Source organism: Pieris rapae, chromosome 6 (assembly GCF_905147795.1).
Source record: "Pieris rapae chromosome 6, ilPieRapa1.1, whole genome shotgun sequence".
NCBI classification, from domain to species: Eukaryota; Metazoa; Arthropoda; class Insecta; order Lepidoptera; family Pieridae; genus Pieris; species Pieris rapae.
The window spans coordinates 6,778,724-6,795,587 of record NC_059514.1 but is presented as its reverse complement, the minus strand read 5'-3'; the positions used below and the strand labels follow the sequence as shown (position 1 = coordinate 6,795,587).

Here is a 16,864-nt window from a genome sequence, read left to right as displayed (position 1 = left end):
AAGTACTTGCGAAAGAAAAAAGATTCTTCCCAAGATTGGTACGCGAAGCCATTGAAATCAAAAAACACGCCAATTTCAATAGAGAGGACGGCCTAAAATTATCAAACACCTGGGATCCAATAATATCCAAATTAAAATCTCAAAATAAACAACCCGCGAAAATGGAGGACACCGTGAGCAATTTCTGCAAAAACCCTACATCTTTTAGTCGATACCAACTCCGGGGAAATAAATACAGATAACACAACATTTTTCTGCAGCTGTAATACTTTTTGACATTTAACACCTTTGTCTTCAGTCACCGTGACCACGCACGCTGTAAAGCACGCGAAACGTCGGTTTAAATTTAAAATTATGTACAAATAATTATAAGTTTAAATATAAATACATATCTATAATCCGTTAAAAAAGTGTTTTTCTTTAAATGTGTAAAAGTTATGTAAATAAAAGACAATACTACGTTTACTATTATGAAGAACCAGTGTATGCCCAAACATGGAGTTAATAATGGTATAAATAATCAAATAATATTTTTACTTACCTTACAATTTAGGTTCATTACTGGTAGTGTGTACCCGGTTTATCAGAAAAACGGTGTTGTCGTCCACAGGCCTCATTTAATCACAATAAGTTTAGTAATTAATAAAATCAGCTTCCATATTTTACATACTCCATCGTAGCAGAACAAAGTCTATGATATTTTTTAATACCTTAAATCTTGTATGAAAACCAATTATAAACTAAATATTGCAGATAAAGTAGGTCAAATAGAGCAAGGCGTATTCATCGAAGACCACAACGTCATGTGCTATATCGCTTGTGTCTACAAAGCTGCTCTAGTGGTGAGTGATAATTTATAGGATTCTGATAATTAAATCTAAAAATCCGTGCGATGAACTCTTAAAGAAAAAAAGATTTTTACTTATGTACTAGCGGATCCGACAGACGTTGTCCTGTCTATACGTCTTTAATTTGAAAATTTCAAACTTTTTTTAATAAGCTAAAACATTCTGGACCATTTTGATGAAAATTATTATTCAAATGTAATGACAATATCTAACGATCCAGCACATGGTCTACAATAACACAATGATAACAAAACTTTTTTTTAATTTGATCGCAGCGCTAACTGTCGGGACAGACTAAAATTAAAATTCGAATATTATTTAAAATTTGACAGTGCGATGGTAGCGCCGTCTGTCGGATCCAATGTAAAACATTCCAAAATCAACAACTACTAATTAATTAAAAAAAATATTGTCCAGCGGACAAAATTGTGAATCTAAACCATTCTCGAATCTACGAACACACAAAAAATTTCATCAAAATTGGTCCAGTCGTTTAGGAGGAGTTCAGTCACATACACACGCACACAAGAAATATATATATTAAGATAAGCAAACGTTTATGATAATAAATTAATTAATTTAGAACTGAAACATAGTTACGGAGTAATATATTTATGCCAGGTGTTGGTTTATATGATCTTTGTGAAATTCTAGGTGAAAAACAATAGGCTCGATAGGGATCTAGTGGTCAAACAAATAGATGCCTTGTATCCACAAGACCTACGTGCAGCCGCGAAGAAAGGAGTCGACAAGTGTTTTGATATACGTAAGTACCGTACAAAATGGCAGCGTTAAAGAATTTGTCAATTTCTTGCCGAGATTCTAGGTAATTATTAAATAGATGTCGTCGGAATTGTGAACCTTACTTATTATTACATCACTTAGTCATAAATAACACAGTTATACAATATCTATAATATTATACGAAAATCAAACAACAGAATAATATACTACACAAAAAATATCTACGCCTAGTGATTAACAAAAAAGTGATAGTAATTGAGTAAAATGTAATGAAATAGTAATATATATTATTAAGAGGTGAGTAATAAGCGAGAAAGAAATTATATTATATATATATACATATATATATATATATAGTATTCCTACATCGAAGCACATGACACGACTAAACCATTTATAGAAAAGTATATAGTATTAGGTTTTCTGTTTTTTTTTCAAGGGGGCGATACTCCTGTAGGCTGTGCAGGTTTTAAACCATTTTTCGCATAAATACATATTTTTTGATAGATTAGGTGGGTGCATATTAGAATACGTATGGAGAGTCACATTGCTGTACACATTTGCTGTTTTCAGTAGCTAAATAATAATATTCTTATATCATAACGCAATCCGTAATTGACTGTTTATATTTATTTTATTTATTTATTTATTTACACTTCGTTGCTAAAGAAACATAAATAACACAATATATATAAATTACAAGGGATGCAACGGGCGGCCTTATCGCTAACAAGCGATCTCTTCCAGGCAACCCTAGTAAGAAAAGAAATAAATAAAAAAATGATGGGTGCAAGAAGTGCATAATCAGAAGTTATATAAAAAACAAAATAAATTTATATTAATATATAGAACCTTAATCTATTAATAACTTATATATATTGTGTATGTTATGGACTAGTGTTTACGAATTTTGACATGTTTCAGAGTACAAATACGACGATGTGTGCGAAGGCATTTTCTACTCAACAAAATGCTTATATGAAAGTGATCCGGCCAGCTTTGTATTTCCTTAACATCATTTATGAAATAAAAAAGTGGATAATTAAATGATTTATTACTTTCAAAATATTCTATTAAAGGTACAGAATAAGTCGTAATTCGTATATAATCTCTGTCATGAATAAAGTTTTTATTATTTATACAATGAAAAATTACGAGTTCTGGAATCAGACGTTACCTTCTCTGCAGGCTTATACTATGACAAATAAAATATATTCTAGTTCCTATATATTTTCTAAACACAACGAAGCTAGGAAGTCTGAAACAATTTACTACTTCTTGCTTGGTTGGTCCAAATTCTGTGTAATTCCTGTGTAAAATCCTATTAATTATTGTTTGTTAATTGTTGACATACCTTGTAAAAGACCGACCATTACTAGCACTCTACAATTAATTTGACGTTATATTAATAGGGAACAAGAAATCGACATTCATTTGTTTGTTTTCGCTGTAATGGAAGGAAAAGAATTTTGTTCTATTATAATAATTTCTCTGTTGATAGGTGAAATTGACTCCGTAAGTATGTATTATGAATTGTAAGGCATTAAAATTTAGACAGTGTGGGCTAGTGGGTGCCAACCTGAAGTCATGGATTCAAATTCCGTATATCCATGGATTTGCTTTTTAAGGCCACAGTTTAGTCCTGCTCAGACAGGGAAGCATCATACAGAATTCACAAATCGAGAGTGTTAGTCAGACAACAAAAGCTACTTGCTTATAAAAATATACAGGGAAATGGGTGCGGACATCTTAAGGTTAGATTTTGAAAGGAGAATTAGTTAGCACTAAATCTGACTCTAGAACGACAAAAATATATTGCATTTTCATACGGGAGTCCGGTTCATTTAAAAATGATCATGAATCGAATTCAGAAATCTGAAACCAAGACCTAAAGAGGTTGTAGCGCCACTGATTAGTTTTTTACATAAGGGATATAATTCGTGCTAACCTATGTTATTCGATAACTAAATTAATACGACGAATCATGTGCCCTTTGCAGAAAGTAAGATATTACAATCGATAGTTTTGCACAATTCACTTAATATTAATATGCTATAAAATAAGTTGGCTAACTTTAATATCGAATAGAAGCCGAATATTAAATGCAAGTCTATGTATAATATTATTCAGCGCATAACAATTACAATTTATTCTGTGTCTGTGTATTATTGGTTATATCATAATGGAATATTCCGTAATTATTCTACGATAACGATCACAACAAAACACGTTAACCAGATATCCAATACATGAATATTATAGATATTTAATAACTATGATTTCTTTCAAATGTAAAGATGACAAGGCAGCAAATCAAAAATGCTGCTAAAATCGTGAAAAGGAACTGTATGAACAAGAATAATGTTACGGAAGGTAAGGATTGTATTATTCTTAAATTATCAACTTCCATTGCGATTACTCTGTCAGGTGTTTACTGACTTGAATATTTTTACCTTTAACAACACATAACTGATGTTTATTATGTTATAAATGAAGATCCATTTAACCTCTAAATGATTCGTCGATGAGAAAAGTTACTTAGAATGTGCATAGTGATATTTTGGGTATTTATGTCGTTAAAGGGATTTATTATTTAGGTTATTGAAGTTTTAAATAAGTATTTTGCGTATGACACTTAATTTAAGGTGTACACTAACTGATTTATAAATTTTAGTTACATTTAATTTTCGTAAATTACGCGTGTCAATTTGTTTTTAAATTAATTAAAATAATGTGGTCTGACTACTACCATATAATAGTTTACTAGAAGATTAATAAGTAAAAATTTATAGATTTGATTGGTGACATAGAAAAAGGCAAGTTTATTGAAGAAAGACCAGTCATGTGCTACATCGCCTGTGTTTATAAGACAACACAAATCGTAAGATATTTTGTATTATTCTAATTATATTCATTGAGTATTTTGCATCGTTATCAAAGATTAGTTACAACCATTAATAATGGTATTTCCATTGGCATTCTAAACCGGAATCTCGGGCTTATCCATAAATACTGTTAGTCGTAATTCGGAGTTTACTGCATTGGTCTATTCAGTTTATGCAAAATTCACATCACACACTACTTATGTAAGAAAATAGATTAATATTTTAACAAATCGATTATTATTCATGTACCAAAAGATAACAATCACAAATACATACAAATTAATAACAATCTTACACATTAATTGTAAGTCAAAATACAAGCTTTAAATACTACATATACATTTAAAAAAACTGTACAACACTTCTATTGCTTGTATTACGTAATTTCGAAATTAAAATTACATGTTTATGTAAAATAATCAGTTATATAAATATAGGTCAAAAACAATAAAATAAATTACGAGGCATCCCTGAAACAAGTACAAATTAATTATCCTGATGATATGAAGGAAGGTATGCTGATTTCCATAGAGAATTGTAAAGGCTTGCGTGAGTATCCGTTTTTTTTCTGAAATTTGTCTTAGTAGGTAATATAAGTATAATTCATCTCAGTCAGAAATTTATCAAACCTTAACAAAGAACAAAGTACTCTCTTGTTCATACGCCGATATCAGGCTTACAAATGCGTGGTCGGTCCTAATGAAAGCGATTTGCATTTTATGAGTGTCTTTGAGAATACCTCGAACGGCAGGTTGAAAAGTAGATAAGTCATATAGCTATAGTGGTTTGTTTTCATCTAGTCAACGGTAATCATTTCATATGATGTCGTTGGCAGCCAAATTATATGAAAAATCTTGCAAAAAATCTATAATTACGCCACGTCAACCTTGGAGGTCCATAATCATAATAAAATTAATGTGTAATAAATGTAAATTGTAGTTAAGCATCTAGATAACGATTTTAAAAATAAAACACAGACACTCAAATCTAAAAATGTAAGATCCCGCTTCACCATATGTGTTAAAAAAAAATTTAAAAAGAAAATTCTTTCAAAAGTTAATACAGTTTTATGCATTTTAGTTTTGCCTTGTCATATTAAATTCACTCAATATATCGTTTCAAGTCGTTTAGAATAAGTCAGTCATGATATTAATAGAAGATAAGCTATTGTTAAAGGCTTATTACACCACGCGATATTCAGACAGTCTTACTGAGATTCAGCCTAGTGTAATAAGAGTTAGCCAGTTAGCCTGTCTAATTAGACCGACCGAATGGGTTCGGCGGTGCTTACTGGCTTACTTGCTGAATATCGTGTAGTGTAATAAGACTTAGCACGCTAAATCATTCAGTCAGCGCGCGGCAGTCGCAGAGCAAAGACGTTTGTACATGTTTGTTTTCTGTGGCCGCGTGCACCATGGAGTGTTCGCAAGAAAACTAAGTACTTTGGAATGTTTTTTATTTTTTATAGATAAAGTTAGCCAACGCTCGACACACTGATACATTGGTAAAAACAAACATGAATCTTAAATTTAGAAAGAAGGTTCGGACAATCAATCTTATTATAGAATATCTTAGCTGCAAACGATGTGTCAATAAATTTAAATAAATTTTCTGCGATTCTCTAATGACAACATACTAAAGTGTGCTAGCCTGGTTCTTCGGTTCTTGATTTGTACCGAGACATGCCATTTTTATTGCCATATTGAATGTATGGAGTATCTATTAAATTACATATAATAATATAAATTACTAATATAACATTTTAATAGTCATTCAAACTCGGCAACTCCTACTCTAAGGTAGTTTCTTAAGTCACATAGCGACATCCGTCACCGACAACGTACGCTTTGCAAATGAGTAAAAATGAGTTAGCATGCGGTATTCAGTCTAGTGTAATAGCGAGCTTGCTAATTAGATTTTAAGACAGTCTTACTAAGCCAGTCTGAATATCGCATAGTGTAATAAGCACTTTATAGTTGTTAGCAGGTCGGATTTAAAAACGTTATTTTTTCTTTACAGTTAAAAAATACAAGGACCTGTGTGAGTCAGCATATTGGACAGCGAAATGTATTTATGAAGATAATCCCAAGAATTTCTTATTTCCATAATAAATTGATAAACAATTTCAAAAATCACTGTAAATGTTTTTTTTTCATAAATGAAACTTTTCCCCCGTTAATGCTGGCTGATATTGGTTTATAGAAAAAAAATATAACCTTCCTCTGTATGTTTATGGCTAGATAATAACTAAAATGTTTAGACAAAAACCGTTTACTAAAATTAAAGAAAATCTTTAGTTGGATATGTAAATTTTTTTTAATATTTAAGTTGGCGTCGAGTAAACAGTTCCAATGACTTCAGAGCTGGCTTCTTTCCTCGCTCAACGTATAACTTTCGTATTAAAGCGAGGAAATGCTGCCATATATTTAAATTTGTTCTCTTTTTAAATCTATTTTTAAGTATTTGTACTACGTAGGTTAATAAAATTATAAATACTGCATATTTAATTGTTATTATTACAAATAAAGAATATTTATTTTATTTTTTGTAATATTTAAGTTCACCGTTATTGTCAGGTATTTTAGAAGATATAGACTATAACTTATACTGTGTAGAAACTATGTGATATATTGTGAGGTACTTTAATAAATATACAGAAATTCGATGTCGCAATACCATACCACAGTTTCTCAACCATTTTTTGTGTCGCGAACCACGAAAAAGCTAAAAAGTTAAGTAAAACAGTCTAGCTGTATATTGTATTGACGGACACCGTCATTGTACAATTATAATTTAGTTTAAGAACACTATTCTTTTAATGTTTTGAACCTATATGTTTTTATTATTTTTCAACAGACTGCGATTTTCATAAAAAATGATACTCTGTCTGATAATATGCATCGTGTTTTCGCGCTAATAACACACTGGATAATTACACGGACTTTGATGGCCAGTTGTTATGTATCAAGGTCCGAGATTTAATGTTAGATAGACGCAATTTAACAATTAGATCATAATAGATGTTTTCTCAGAGTCCTTTCAGTGTAAAAATGCTATTGATATTAAATGTATGAATAAAATATTTGACGTATTATTAAAAAAAAAAAAATTAAGTAGCGAACGTGCTGCTATAAATGATTATCGATCGTCATATGATTAAATCAATATATAACATGGGGGTTACCAGTAAATGGTATGATCAAAATTACAGAAAAATAAAATGTTTCTTATTTTTAATGTAGCGGCAAAATTTAAAGGCCGACAACGCACTTGAAAGCCATTTGCCAATATGAGTGTCCTTGGGCAGCATGACTTAACATCAGAAGAGCCTCCTGTTTGGCTCTATTGTACGTTACTATTTTTTTTATAGAACAGGGGGCAAAAGGGCAGTAGGCTGAACTGATGTTAAGTGATACCGCCGCTCATGGGCAGTCTCAATGCCAGAGGGCGGACCTTAAGTTAAATTGGTTCGGAAATACTTCAATAATAATAAACCTTAAGAACTGGCCATTAATAATCGATTCCATTATTTTGGAGAATAAGAAGGTTATAGCTAGGCTATAGTTGGACGGATCAGAGCGATCGCCTTTTTTCGGGATCGGGTGTATAGAAGCGATCTTCTAGCATTTCGGGCAATGCCGAGCTAGTACAGGTACCAGAAAAGACTGGAGCCAACTCAGGACCACAAGTACGCACCACAATTCGTCAACCACCGATCGTCACCGTAGGAAATGGAATAAAGACCAGAACCACTTCGGTGACAGAGGCAGTGATAAAATCTGTAGCTTCCGACGAAAATAGACCCCCAAGGGTCTCTTAGTAAAACAGGTACCAAATCATATATCGGATACAATATCGAACCCGACAGTAATGGGCTATTCGCAAAAACCAAGTTCATTACCAAACAAATTAACAGTCGTTTGATTAGAAAATGGTTTTAAAATTATCAATGGTGATGTCATAATAGCCAAACCCAATGTCACTGCAACCTTTTTGGGCGTTTTATTTCTGTATCTGCTAGTGATATATTTTTTTTGCAATTAAGTATTCAGCGTTTTGTGCCTGACACGCCGTCGACTTTTTGGAGTTTAAGTTTCGGCTACCTCATGGTGTTATCTTTCACCGTACGAGCGAGTGTTAAATGCGCATCATTAATTGCGCAAAATGCGCAATTAATGATGCCAAATGTAAAAATAAAGACACGATATTATTCATCTCTGAGGTCGTAAGTTCGAATCCCGGATGTGTACCAATGGTCTACGTGCGCATTTAACACTCGCTCGAACGGTGAAAGATAACACCATGAGGTAGCCGAAACTTAAACTCCAAAAAGTCGACGGCGTGTCAGGCACAAAACGCTGAATACTTAATTGCAAAAAAAATATATCACTAGCAGATACAGAAATAAAACGCCCAAAAAGGTTGCAGTGACATTGGGTTTGGCTATTATGACATCACCATTGATAATTTTAAAACCATTTTCTAATCAAACGACTGTTAATTTGTTTGGTAATGAACTTGGTTTTTGCGAATAGCCCATTACTGTCGGGTTCGATATTGTATCGGCCGATTAAGATTTGACAATTGTTTAAGGTAATGTGCAGTTCCGATCACAAATTGTTGCGTCACATTAAAACAATGGAATAACTTGCATACATGCGCTTTAAGATAATTGTGTGAAAAAAATTTACTTGGCGTTAGTATAAATACCTGTTATTCTTCATACAGAGGTAGATACGAATTTGGATGAGTATAAGACGCCCGCGTATTTAAATAAAAATATAAAAGTAAAAAAATGTTGCGTTTCGCTTTGCTGTGTCTTGGATTTTTGGCGGTGGCTTTTAATGATGTAGAAGTAAGTTTTTGTATATGATTTTATTTTTTATACACACAAACACACACACATAACGTTTAATCGCTGCATTTTGCATTGTTCAAAAGTACATTCATGTATATCCTAGATTCGAATGCACCTAAGGAAAGTGTGTGTCGCTGAATCGCTAGATGATACAACGAAAAAAATGGGGTTGGAAGGATCTATTTGGTGGAGACATACCCACCACAAAGACGCAAAGTATAACTATTAAATCATCTGACACATTATTTTCCTTCATTGTCTATTAAATCTGTTCACAAGACGATTAGGAATTGGAAGTAGGTTCGTCTCGTAGAAACTAAGACTGCTAACAACTATGATTATTAAGGCCTTGAACCAAATGGACAAGATGAAGCTCTACGCGATTATACTACCCACCGTTCAAGAGTGTAGCAGCAAGTACGGAGTTTCGGAGGAGGACATCAAGAAGTCCAAGGAGACGAAAAATATAGACGGTTTGGACGAATGCTTCATCGCTTGTGTATTCAAGAAAGCTGGAGTGGTACGTAAAAAATATTCCGGCTGGGAAAAACAGTATTCCACTATAACTTCCCAGTTAAGTTATCATACTAAGTTATTTCTAGTTTGACATATCAATGTTATATAGAAGATAGATATTTAAAATAAAATCATGGCGTTTTGGTAACAATTAGTATAGAACTACATATTTATATTGAGAGACCACGCAGTTAACAAGCTAAAAGTTGACAGGGATAATAAAACTGCAATATTAAAAAAAAATACAGTGTTTAATGGCTTTTTGATGTCTGCATATGTTCGCTGCCACTAGGTAATAAAAATAAATGTAGTGAATTGTTATAACAAAATGTTTGTTTTAGTAAATACGTAGAGATTGTTTGTAATAATAAGGATTTTTAATTGAAATTGCATTGTAGCTTTTATATTAACAGATTAACGATGGTGGGCAGTTTGACGTTGAAAAGTCGAAGGAATTAATTTCGAAGTACCTCTCCGATTCTGGTGACCAGGCTAAAGCACAGGAAATAATCGGAAGATGTGTCTCTGGTAAGATAATTCCAAATAACCCCCAGCAAGAAAGTCGATGTAAATGAGTTGAGTATAGGACATACTCATACATTACTATAGTTACATTTTTACGTGTATCATAACTGACCCCTGCAAGACATGTCATGATTATTATCAAGTCTATTGACGAATTTCGATACAGATCAAATTTTGTAGTAAAATCAATGATATCATGTTCTTTAATTGAAATATCTACTGCATGTATTTGTTCATTCTTTTGATCTATATGTAGAGAGCGCACAAGTTGTCTTTACAAATGTTTATCGTAACTTTGTGTAACATTACGATACGTAGCGACTTATTCTGTTAATTTTACTCCGTGTACACTTATGTTCTAAGATTCGCTACTGCAAATGAAATGAGTAAAGCATGATTTACCTGTGTTACAGTAAACGATCAACCTGTTGGCGACAATGAGGGCTGCCAAAGGTCCAAACTGTTAATGGAATGCTTCTTGCCATTCAAAAAGGAGGTAATATTAATATAGTAATATTAATTAAAGTTTTAATACATCTTTTGCAGTTTTGTTAAAAACAATATAAGAAAACTATTCAAAAAATAGTTTTCTTAATACAAGTGGATTCTTAATATTAAAATAGAATAATTAGAATTTACTTATGTTTGTATGTAATTACTTACCTGTAATGTACTTTAATTTTGTTTACAGTTTGAAGGCTCCCGTTAAGAAGATACAAATCGAAATGATATGTAAACACTGGCTTTTTGAGACAATATACTGAATAAATCATGTTATATATTTGCTATCTTTTGTTTTCACTAAGAAAAGTATAGCTGAATAAAACCAATACATAACATTTTTATATATTTTTATTATTAACAATTGTTTATCTATAATGAAATGAATTGGATATTGAAACGAGTTGGATGAAGAAAGGCACTCACATCTCCAAGCCAAACTGAAAAAAGATATATAAGATTAATACGATACATTTTTATTCACTTTGCACTATAGGTAGACTATTTATTGCATATATAATAAACTAAATTCAAAGAGAACGTCCTCTCTGAATTATTAATTATTGGCGCTAGTGCGAATCATATAAAAATGAAGAAACATTTATCCATATGTCTTTTTCATACGAAATATTAATCAGTTATAAATCTATATTAAATTAAAATCTTGTTACCTGGGATGCATTGTCAGACATGCACTTGTAAGCAAGGATTGCGCGCTCACAGCCCTTCTCACCATCACTAACACTTTCACCGTTTACTGTGAACATGAAATATTTTACTCTCCATACTTACGTATACCACGTACAAATCTTAATCACTTTGTGTCACGTGTTACTTTTTTTGAGTTATTGTAAGCTTTCTTTTGAAAAGGGCTATTTTATAAGCGATATGACCGCCCATAGCACTAAGTCTTTGGAATTGTTTTACTAAATTAACGTTTTTGTTTTATTGTGTGCAATAAATAAAATAACAGATTTGCCACACTGATTGACCAAAAAAAAATTAAAGTTATGAAAAAGAACACATTTTCTTTACGTCGGATGTAAAAGTTTGAAGCTGACGTACTTGTAAAAGGCGATTTCTATAGGCATAGTACTTTAAATTTACGAGTAGTAAATTGAATTTATTCCCATTCTATGCTTATTATTCTGAACATTACTCACTATGAGAACATGAATGAAGATAATCTTCTACCATTTTGAGCTCTTCGTCATCATTGAATACTTTTTTAGCTAATTCCATGGCTGACTCCTTTTGGAGCATGCCTTTGTCATCCATCTGTAATTACTTAAGCTAGTAAATAATTTAAAACAAATAGATTTATCTTAACAATACCAAGATTTGATATGACCAAACTATGTAAAAAATTAAGCAATAACCAAACTCACTGATTAAACCAAAATTTGTGATATCATTGTCATAGACGTTATACTATATTACGACTATACAGTTTAAAGAGTTAATTTTACTTACAACGCCGATTTTCTTCAATACACAAGAGAGGAAACACGGAGCGTTTTCGCCCGTTGGCAACTTCTTAGCTCTCAAGTTTTTTATATCTTCCACAGATATTTGATGTTCCTTGATACATTCGGCTCCAATTTTTTCAAAATGCGCATGGATCATCGCCTTTTGGTCTGCCGTCATTGCCTATTAAACATGGAATATGAATTAGTTTTTCTGCGATACTAGGCTGAGAAGTAAGATGGTCATAGTCTGGATCAAACCGATTTGCGGCCAATCAGCTTAATGATTACGTATACGAGTACTTAATACGGCATAATAGTTGAACATTGCTCTTAAAAAATTTAGCCTAATATTTGTAATTTTAAGAACATAATTGTCCTGTTGTTCGGTCACTCAAGTCACTCAAGTCGTCGTATTATTTGGCATAAAATAAACCCCAAGTTTAACTTCTAGCGTCTCTGAATACAAATGCGTAAGTCACGGATTTTGACGAACGAGAGTCATAGTTCGTGAAAACACTCGTTTCTGAATCAATCACCCGTAACCTCACACCCTCATATCTGGATACTCACGTGAATTCCATAGAAGTTTATGTTGAGTAGACCCAAAGTCAACAATACTTTTAAAAACATTTTCGTACTTGTGTGTTTTTGTTTACGACAAACAAGACAATGTGTATTCATTTTTCGGCAGGCATTATTTATGGAAGATAAATGAAAATCATGTTTATTAAATACGTACATTATTTGACAATTTTCGGATATGACTTTGGTAAAAATTGCATAATTTTTGTTTCCTTGCTACTCGTATATAATTATCTTTTGCTAATACCTGAAAAGGCTAGCTTTTAATTCAATTCGACGTTATGCTTTGTAGTTTTGTATTTTTGATAATTACGTTGTTGTAATATGATTGTAAATCTGAGGCCAAGACCTAAAGAGGTTGTAGTGCCACTGATTTATTTAAAAAAAAACCGCTTATTGTAATGTTCGGATGTCGGTACTTGGTGATCGTTTGGTTTTTTGTTATAATTTAAGTCTAGTTAAAAGAGAAACTTTTTTGCTTAGTTTTTAAACAATAGTTTTATTACTCCATCATCACCAAATGACAATCTTAGGTCCCAAGAGTTGTTTTCATTTATTAGTTAGGATTTATAAATGTGGCAGCGGCCGCGGCGTAGATTTCAGAGCGGACTATCAACTGGTATACCTAAGTAGATTTCCCATTGAATTTGAATTATAAGACACACTACTCTTCAAATTTTAATGATTTTGACTAAGGTGAAAAAGCAACTTCAAGGATTCTTTGTTTAGTTTTTTTAAAAAGATTGATGCATACATTGTTATTGACACAATATAAAACAAATTACCAAACTATATATTTTAAGGGACATTAACTGTGTTAAGGGACTGTTAATGTCGATAATGAGCCAGTTTCATCAATGAACTCATTGTTTTATTTTATTAAAATTATATCTTATACCCGTATAATACAGTTTATATTTCAATAAACGCGTATTGCATCAGTGTGAAATACGTTCCTTTTGTATTCCATTATAATAATAGGCACAATGTTATATAAATATTATTTCTATTATAATTCACACATTTTCACATTGCGATCGTGAAAGTGAGAACTGTTTACGATGTATAAATCAAATTATATTTTCTTTTTTATTATAATAAATATGGTTTTTGTTAAGGTAGGTAAAATAGTTAAGCATGTCAACGATATCAATGTACTTAGAAAAGGTTCTGTTCGATTTTCGTCTACATCGATCGTGGTGTGGAAGGTTTTACAGGCTTTTCTTTTTAGTTATCATGTTTTTAATATCTCAGTCAAAGTTGCTGGTAACATTTGATAATGAGACGCTTCAAGTAAAAACTTTTCTTATTTTAGAGCGGCGGTCTAGATGGGTTTAAGCAGAAGTATGCGGAATTGATAATGAGTTGTATGAAAGAATATCCTATCGATGAAAATGACATTGAACAACTGAAGAGTCTACAAATGCCGGAAAAAGAGTCCGTGAAATGCTTGTTCATGTGTGCATATAAGAAGGCGGGTATGGTGAGTACATTATAACATTACGAATAGTTCAAGTGTTTTTTATCTACGTTTAAACCATAGAAATTGTAATTATTGTGTCTTATTGAATTTTTTTTTATAGAACAGGGGGCAAACGGGCAGGAGGCTCACCTGATATTAAGTGATACCGCCGCCCATGGACACTCTCAATGCCAGAGGGCTCGCTAGTGCGTTGTCGGCTTTCTAAGAAAGCGCTCTTTTCTTATAGGACCTTGAGTACTTTTTAGGTTAAATTTTTTTGTCTCTCTTAAACTCAAAAGTTTTTTGCAGAATAAACAACCAATTTTGATAAAAATCATAAATTTTATTCTCTATGAATATTTTATTCAGGCAGTGACAATTATTTTGTGTATCGTACGATATACAGAGCAAGGTTATTATTAACAATTACACGCCTAAATGTCACAACAAATTAGGATTTCCACCATTATGTACACACCGGATGTGTGAATCAGAGATCCGTGTATTCAAAACAATTTCTGTTTTTTTTTAAATATAGAAACAACATACTTTTTTCTGTATCAAGCTAAAACTTTTTACTATGTTTTGTTTTTCTCCTAACTGAAAAAGCGATACTTAATTTCAGATGACTGATGACGGAAAGCTATCAGTGGAGGGTACAAACAAACTGGCTGAAACCTACTTAGCCGACGACGAAGAACAACTGAAGAGGGCTAAAGCGTTTACTGACGCTTGTAAATCTGGTAAGAAAGAAGCCAAATACAGATTAAATTATTTTAAATAAATTGAGTCTGCGTAAAAAAGTGTAATGTTTTGTGATCCGAGTACACACAGAAGCAATCGTCAGTAAACCGAATTGCCTCAAACCCAAAAATTTGTGTCATGGCCAAAAGGCTGATCTACTTTACCATTAGAAAAAAAAACTTCGAAAAAATAAAAAAATACAGAAATCTGCGACCAATACCGAACGTCGTAGCACCACTGATTTTTCTTGTATCTACTTCTGGATGATAGTTAATAATGTGAGCCTCAGATTTCTGTATCTGTTTCATGATTATTTGTGATAATGGAAATGTTTGTGAATTATTGTGAGGAATCGTATTATTTTTACTTTCAGTAAATGACGAAGAAGTCAGCGACGGTGAAAAAGGTTGCGACAGAGCTGCTTTGATTTTTAAATGCAGCAATGAAAAAGCTAAAGAGGTAATTAATTGATATTACAAGGAAAAAGGCTGGGGCGGTTGCAAAGCCGGCGTAAAATAATTAACTACTTAAACATTCTCTTAGTCTTTCCTTCAACTTGGATATTATACCCTTTGGAGTAGAGACTCTTAGTACAGGTGACTGGGGTCACTATATTGGTTTGTTATAAATAAAGTTATACTGATATTTAGTTATAAAGAATTCCGCAACTAGCTTAGTTAATAGTGGTGAGCTTCTCTGGAAAAAACTGTAACTATCTCGGGTTAAGATATTAATATACAATCAAATATGCAGTTCTTATCCAATGGTGTGTTACGCGTCGCGAAATACTAGATAGGCGGTTGAACTCTTATATTTGAGCCGTTTATTATTTTCCGCCTGCCCTACTATATACGGCCGCATTTAAAAGGTTTCGCTACAAATAATAAATAATGCTTAGATTTAATTTTAGATAGAAAAAACATTAAACAACTGTCAACTGTAAATAGCTTGTTTAACATGTTATTAATGTTTAGTTATATTATACAGGTGATCTTCAGAAGTGTGTGAATATCCTAAATTCAAAGGTTGAATCGATTTTTATGACGCGTTTTTTCCTAAATTGGAATACAATCCGGTAATTTTGTAAAAAACATACCTACATATACACTCACGAGCCGAACTAACCAAGCGTAAAAATATAATTTGCTAATATTCTCCAATTTCTAATAACCTACTTTTAAAGTAGGTTAAAAACATTACTTTCCTTCTATAACGATACAAAACCTTTTGCTAAACTGAATGTTTATTTAATTCTGTTATTTTTTTCAGTACGGGTTCATGTTCTAAGTAAAGAGAGAATAGTATTCATTCATATCCCAGTTTCAAAGGAATTCAACAGGAGTGATGTCACCAATATCCATAATCATACATAAACGGGGTTGATCATCAGGGATGAACATCCCTCTTAATTCTTAGAAACCTTTTCATTTGTCTCTATTCAAGGGTATTTATGTTGTGAATAAAAGAGTTAGGAAGAGTGTAATACGAATCAGGGTTTTAAAATTGTGCAATCATGAACTTATTTATGCACGTACGTAGATACTTTTGCAAATAAATTTTTGTTTATAAAGAGCAATCCTTATTTACCCCCATACGTTGATCCTACTCATATTATTATTTTTAAGTGTTTTTTACATTTTTTTACACACTGATTCACGACAAAATATTTTTTATGTGACTAGCAAACATGCAAACATGACATACACGAAAAGATCACACGATCTAGAAAA

At 32.2% G+C, this 16,864-nt stretch overlaps 4 protein-coding genes across 4 annotated transcripts; 3 read left to right on the top strand and 1 right to left on the bottom strand.

The window, feature by feature from the left end:
• The first annotated feature begins 464 nt into the window (after positions 1–464).
• On the top strand, positions 465–2,624 carry LOC110991370 (general odorant-binding protein 72-like). The gene is made up of 4 exons (XM_022256708.2): positions 465–510; positions 754–842; positions 1,503–1,614; positions 2,517–2,624. Exons 1-4 carry the CDS (start codon positions 471–473, stop codon positions 2,603–2,605), a joined length of 330 nt encoding a protein of 109 aa, XP_022112400.2. The 5' UTR covers positions 465–470; the 3' UTR covers positions 2,606–2,624.
• Positions 2,625–2,930: 306 nt separating this feature from the next.
• Positions 2,931–6,840, top strand: LOC110991373 (general odorant-binding protein 72). The gene is made up of 5 exons (XM_045628565.1): positions 2,931–3,107; positions 3,890–3,965; positions 4,385–4,473; positions 4,915–5,026; positions 6,497–6,840. Exons 1-5 carry the CDS (start codon positions 3,045–3,047, stop codon positions 6,583–6,585), a joined length of 429 nt encoding a protein of 142 aa, XP_045484521.1. The 5' UTR covers positions 2,931–3,044; the 3' UTR covers positions 6,586–6,840.
• Positions 6,841–9,187: 2,347 nt separating this feature from the next.
• Positions 9,188–16,539, top strand: LOC110991362. Its single transcript, XM_045628697.1, has 8 exons — positions 9,188–9,332; positions 9,682–9,855; positions 10,265–10,379; positions 10,790–10,872; positions 14,244–14,411; positions 15,016–15,133; positions 15,508–15,593; positions 16,404–16,539. The coding sequence occupies exons 1-8, from the start codon at positions 9,273–9,275 to the stop codon at positions 16,419–16,421; spliced, it is 822 nt and encodes a 273-aa protein (XP_045484653.1). The 5' UTR covers positions 9,188–9,272; the 3' UTR covers positions 16,422–16,539.
• Positions 11,261–12,997, bottom strand: LOC110991382 (general odorant-binding protein 28a-like). The gene is made up of 5 exons (XM_022256728.2): positions 12,917–12,997; positions 12,351–12,527; positions 12,041–12,155; positions 11,549–11,634; positions 11,261–11,317 (listed from the first exon to the last, which is right to left on the bottom strand). The coding sequence occupies exons 1-5, from the start codon at positions 12,974–12,976 to the stop codon at positions 11,300–11,302; spliced, it is 456 nt and encodes a 151-aa protein (XP_022112420.2). The 5' UTR covers positions 12,977–12,997; the 3' UTR covers positions 11,261–11,299.
• Positions 16,540–16,864: the final 325 nt, after the last annotated feature.

Coding starts and splice junctions, on each gene's coding strand:
- LOC110991370 (XM_022256708.2), top strand. CDS start 471: ATGAAGAACCAGTGTATGCCCAAACATGGAGTTAATAATG. Junction 511..753: donor CAAACATGGAGTTAATAATG/GTATAAATAATC, acceptor TAAATATTGCAG/ATAAAGTAGGTCAAATAGAG. Junction 1,615..2,516: donor CGACAAGTGTTTTGATATAC/GTAAGTACCGTA, acceptor GACATGTTTCAG/AGTACAAATACGACGATGTG.
- LOC110991373 (XM_045628565.1), top strand. CDS start 3,045: ATGGAAGGAAAAGAATTTTGTTCTATTATAATAATTTCTCTGTTGATA. Junction 3,966..4,384: donor CAAGAATAATGTTACGGAAG/GTAAGGATTGTA, acceptor AAAAATTTATAG/ATTTGATTGGTGACATAGAA. Junction 5,027..6,496: donor AGAGAATTGTAAAGGCTTGC/GTGAGTATCCGT, acceptor TTTTCTTTACAG/TTAAAAAATACAAGGACCTG.
- LOC110991362 (XM_045628697.1), top strand. CDS start 9,273: ATGTTGCGTTTCGCTTTGCTGTGTCTTGGATTTTTGGCGGTGGCTTTT. Junction 9,856..10,264: donor TATTCAAGAAAGCTGGAGTG/GTACGTAAAAAA, acceptor TTATATTAACAG/ATTAACGATGGTGGGCAGTT. Junction 10,380..10,789: donor AATCGGAAGATGTGTCTCTG/GTAAGATAATTC, acceptor CCTGTGTTACAG/TAAACGATCAACCTGTTGGC.
- LOC110991382 (XM_022256728.2), bottom strand. CDS start 12,976: ATGTTTTTAAAAGTATTGTTGACTTTGGGTCTACTCAACATAAACTTC. Junction 12,528..12,916: donor TAAACTTCTATGGAATTCAC/GTGAGTATCCAG, acceptor CATGTTTAATAG/GCAATGACGGCAGACCAAAA. Junction 12,156..12,350: donor TATTGAAGAAAATCGGCGTT/GTAAGTAAAATT, acceptor AAGTAATTACAG/ATGGATGACAAAGGCATGCT.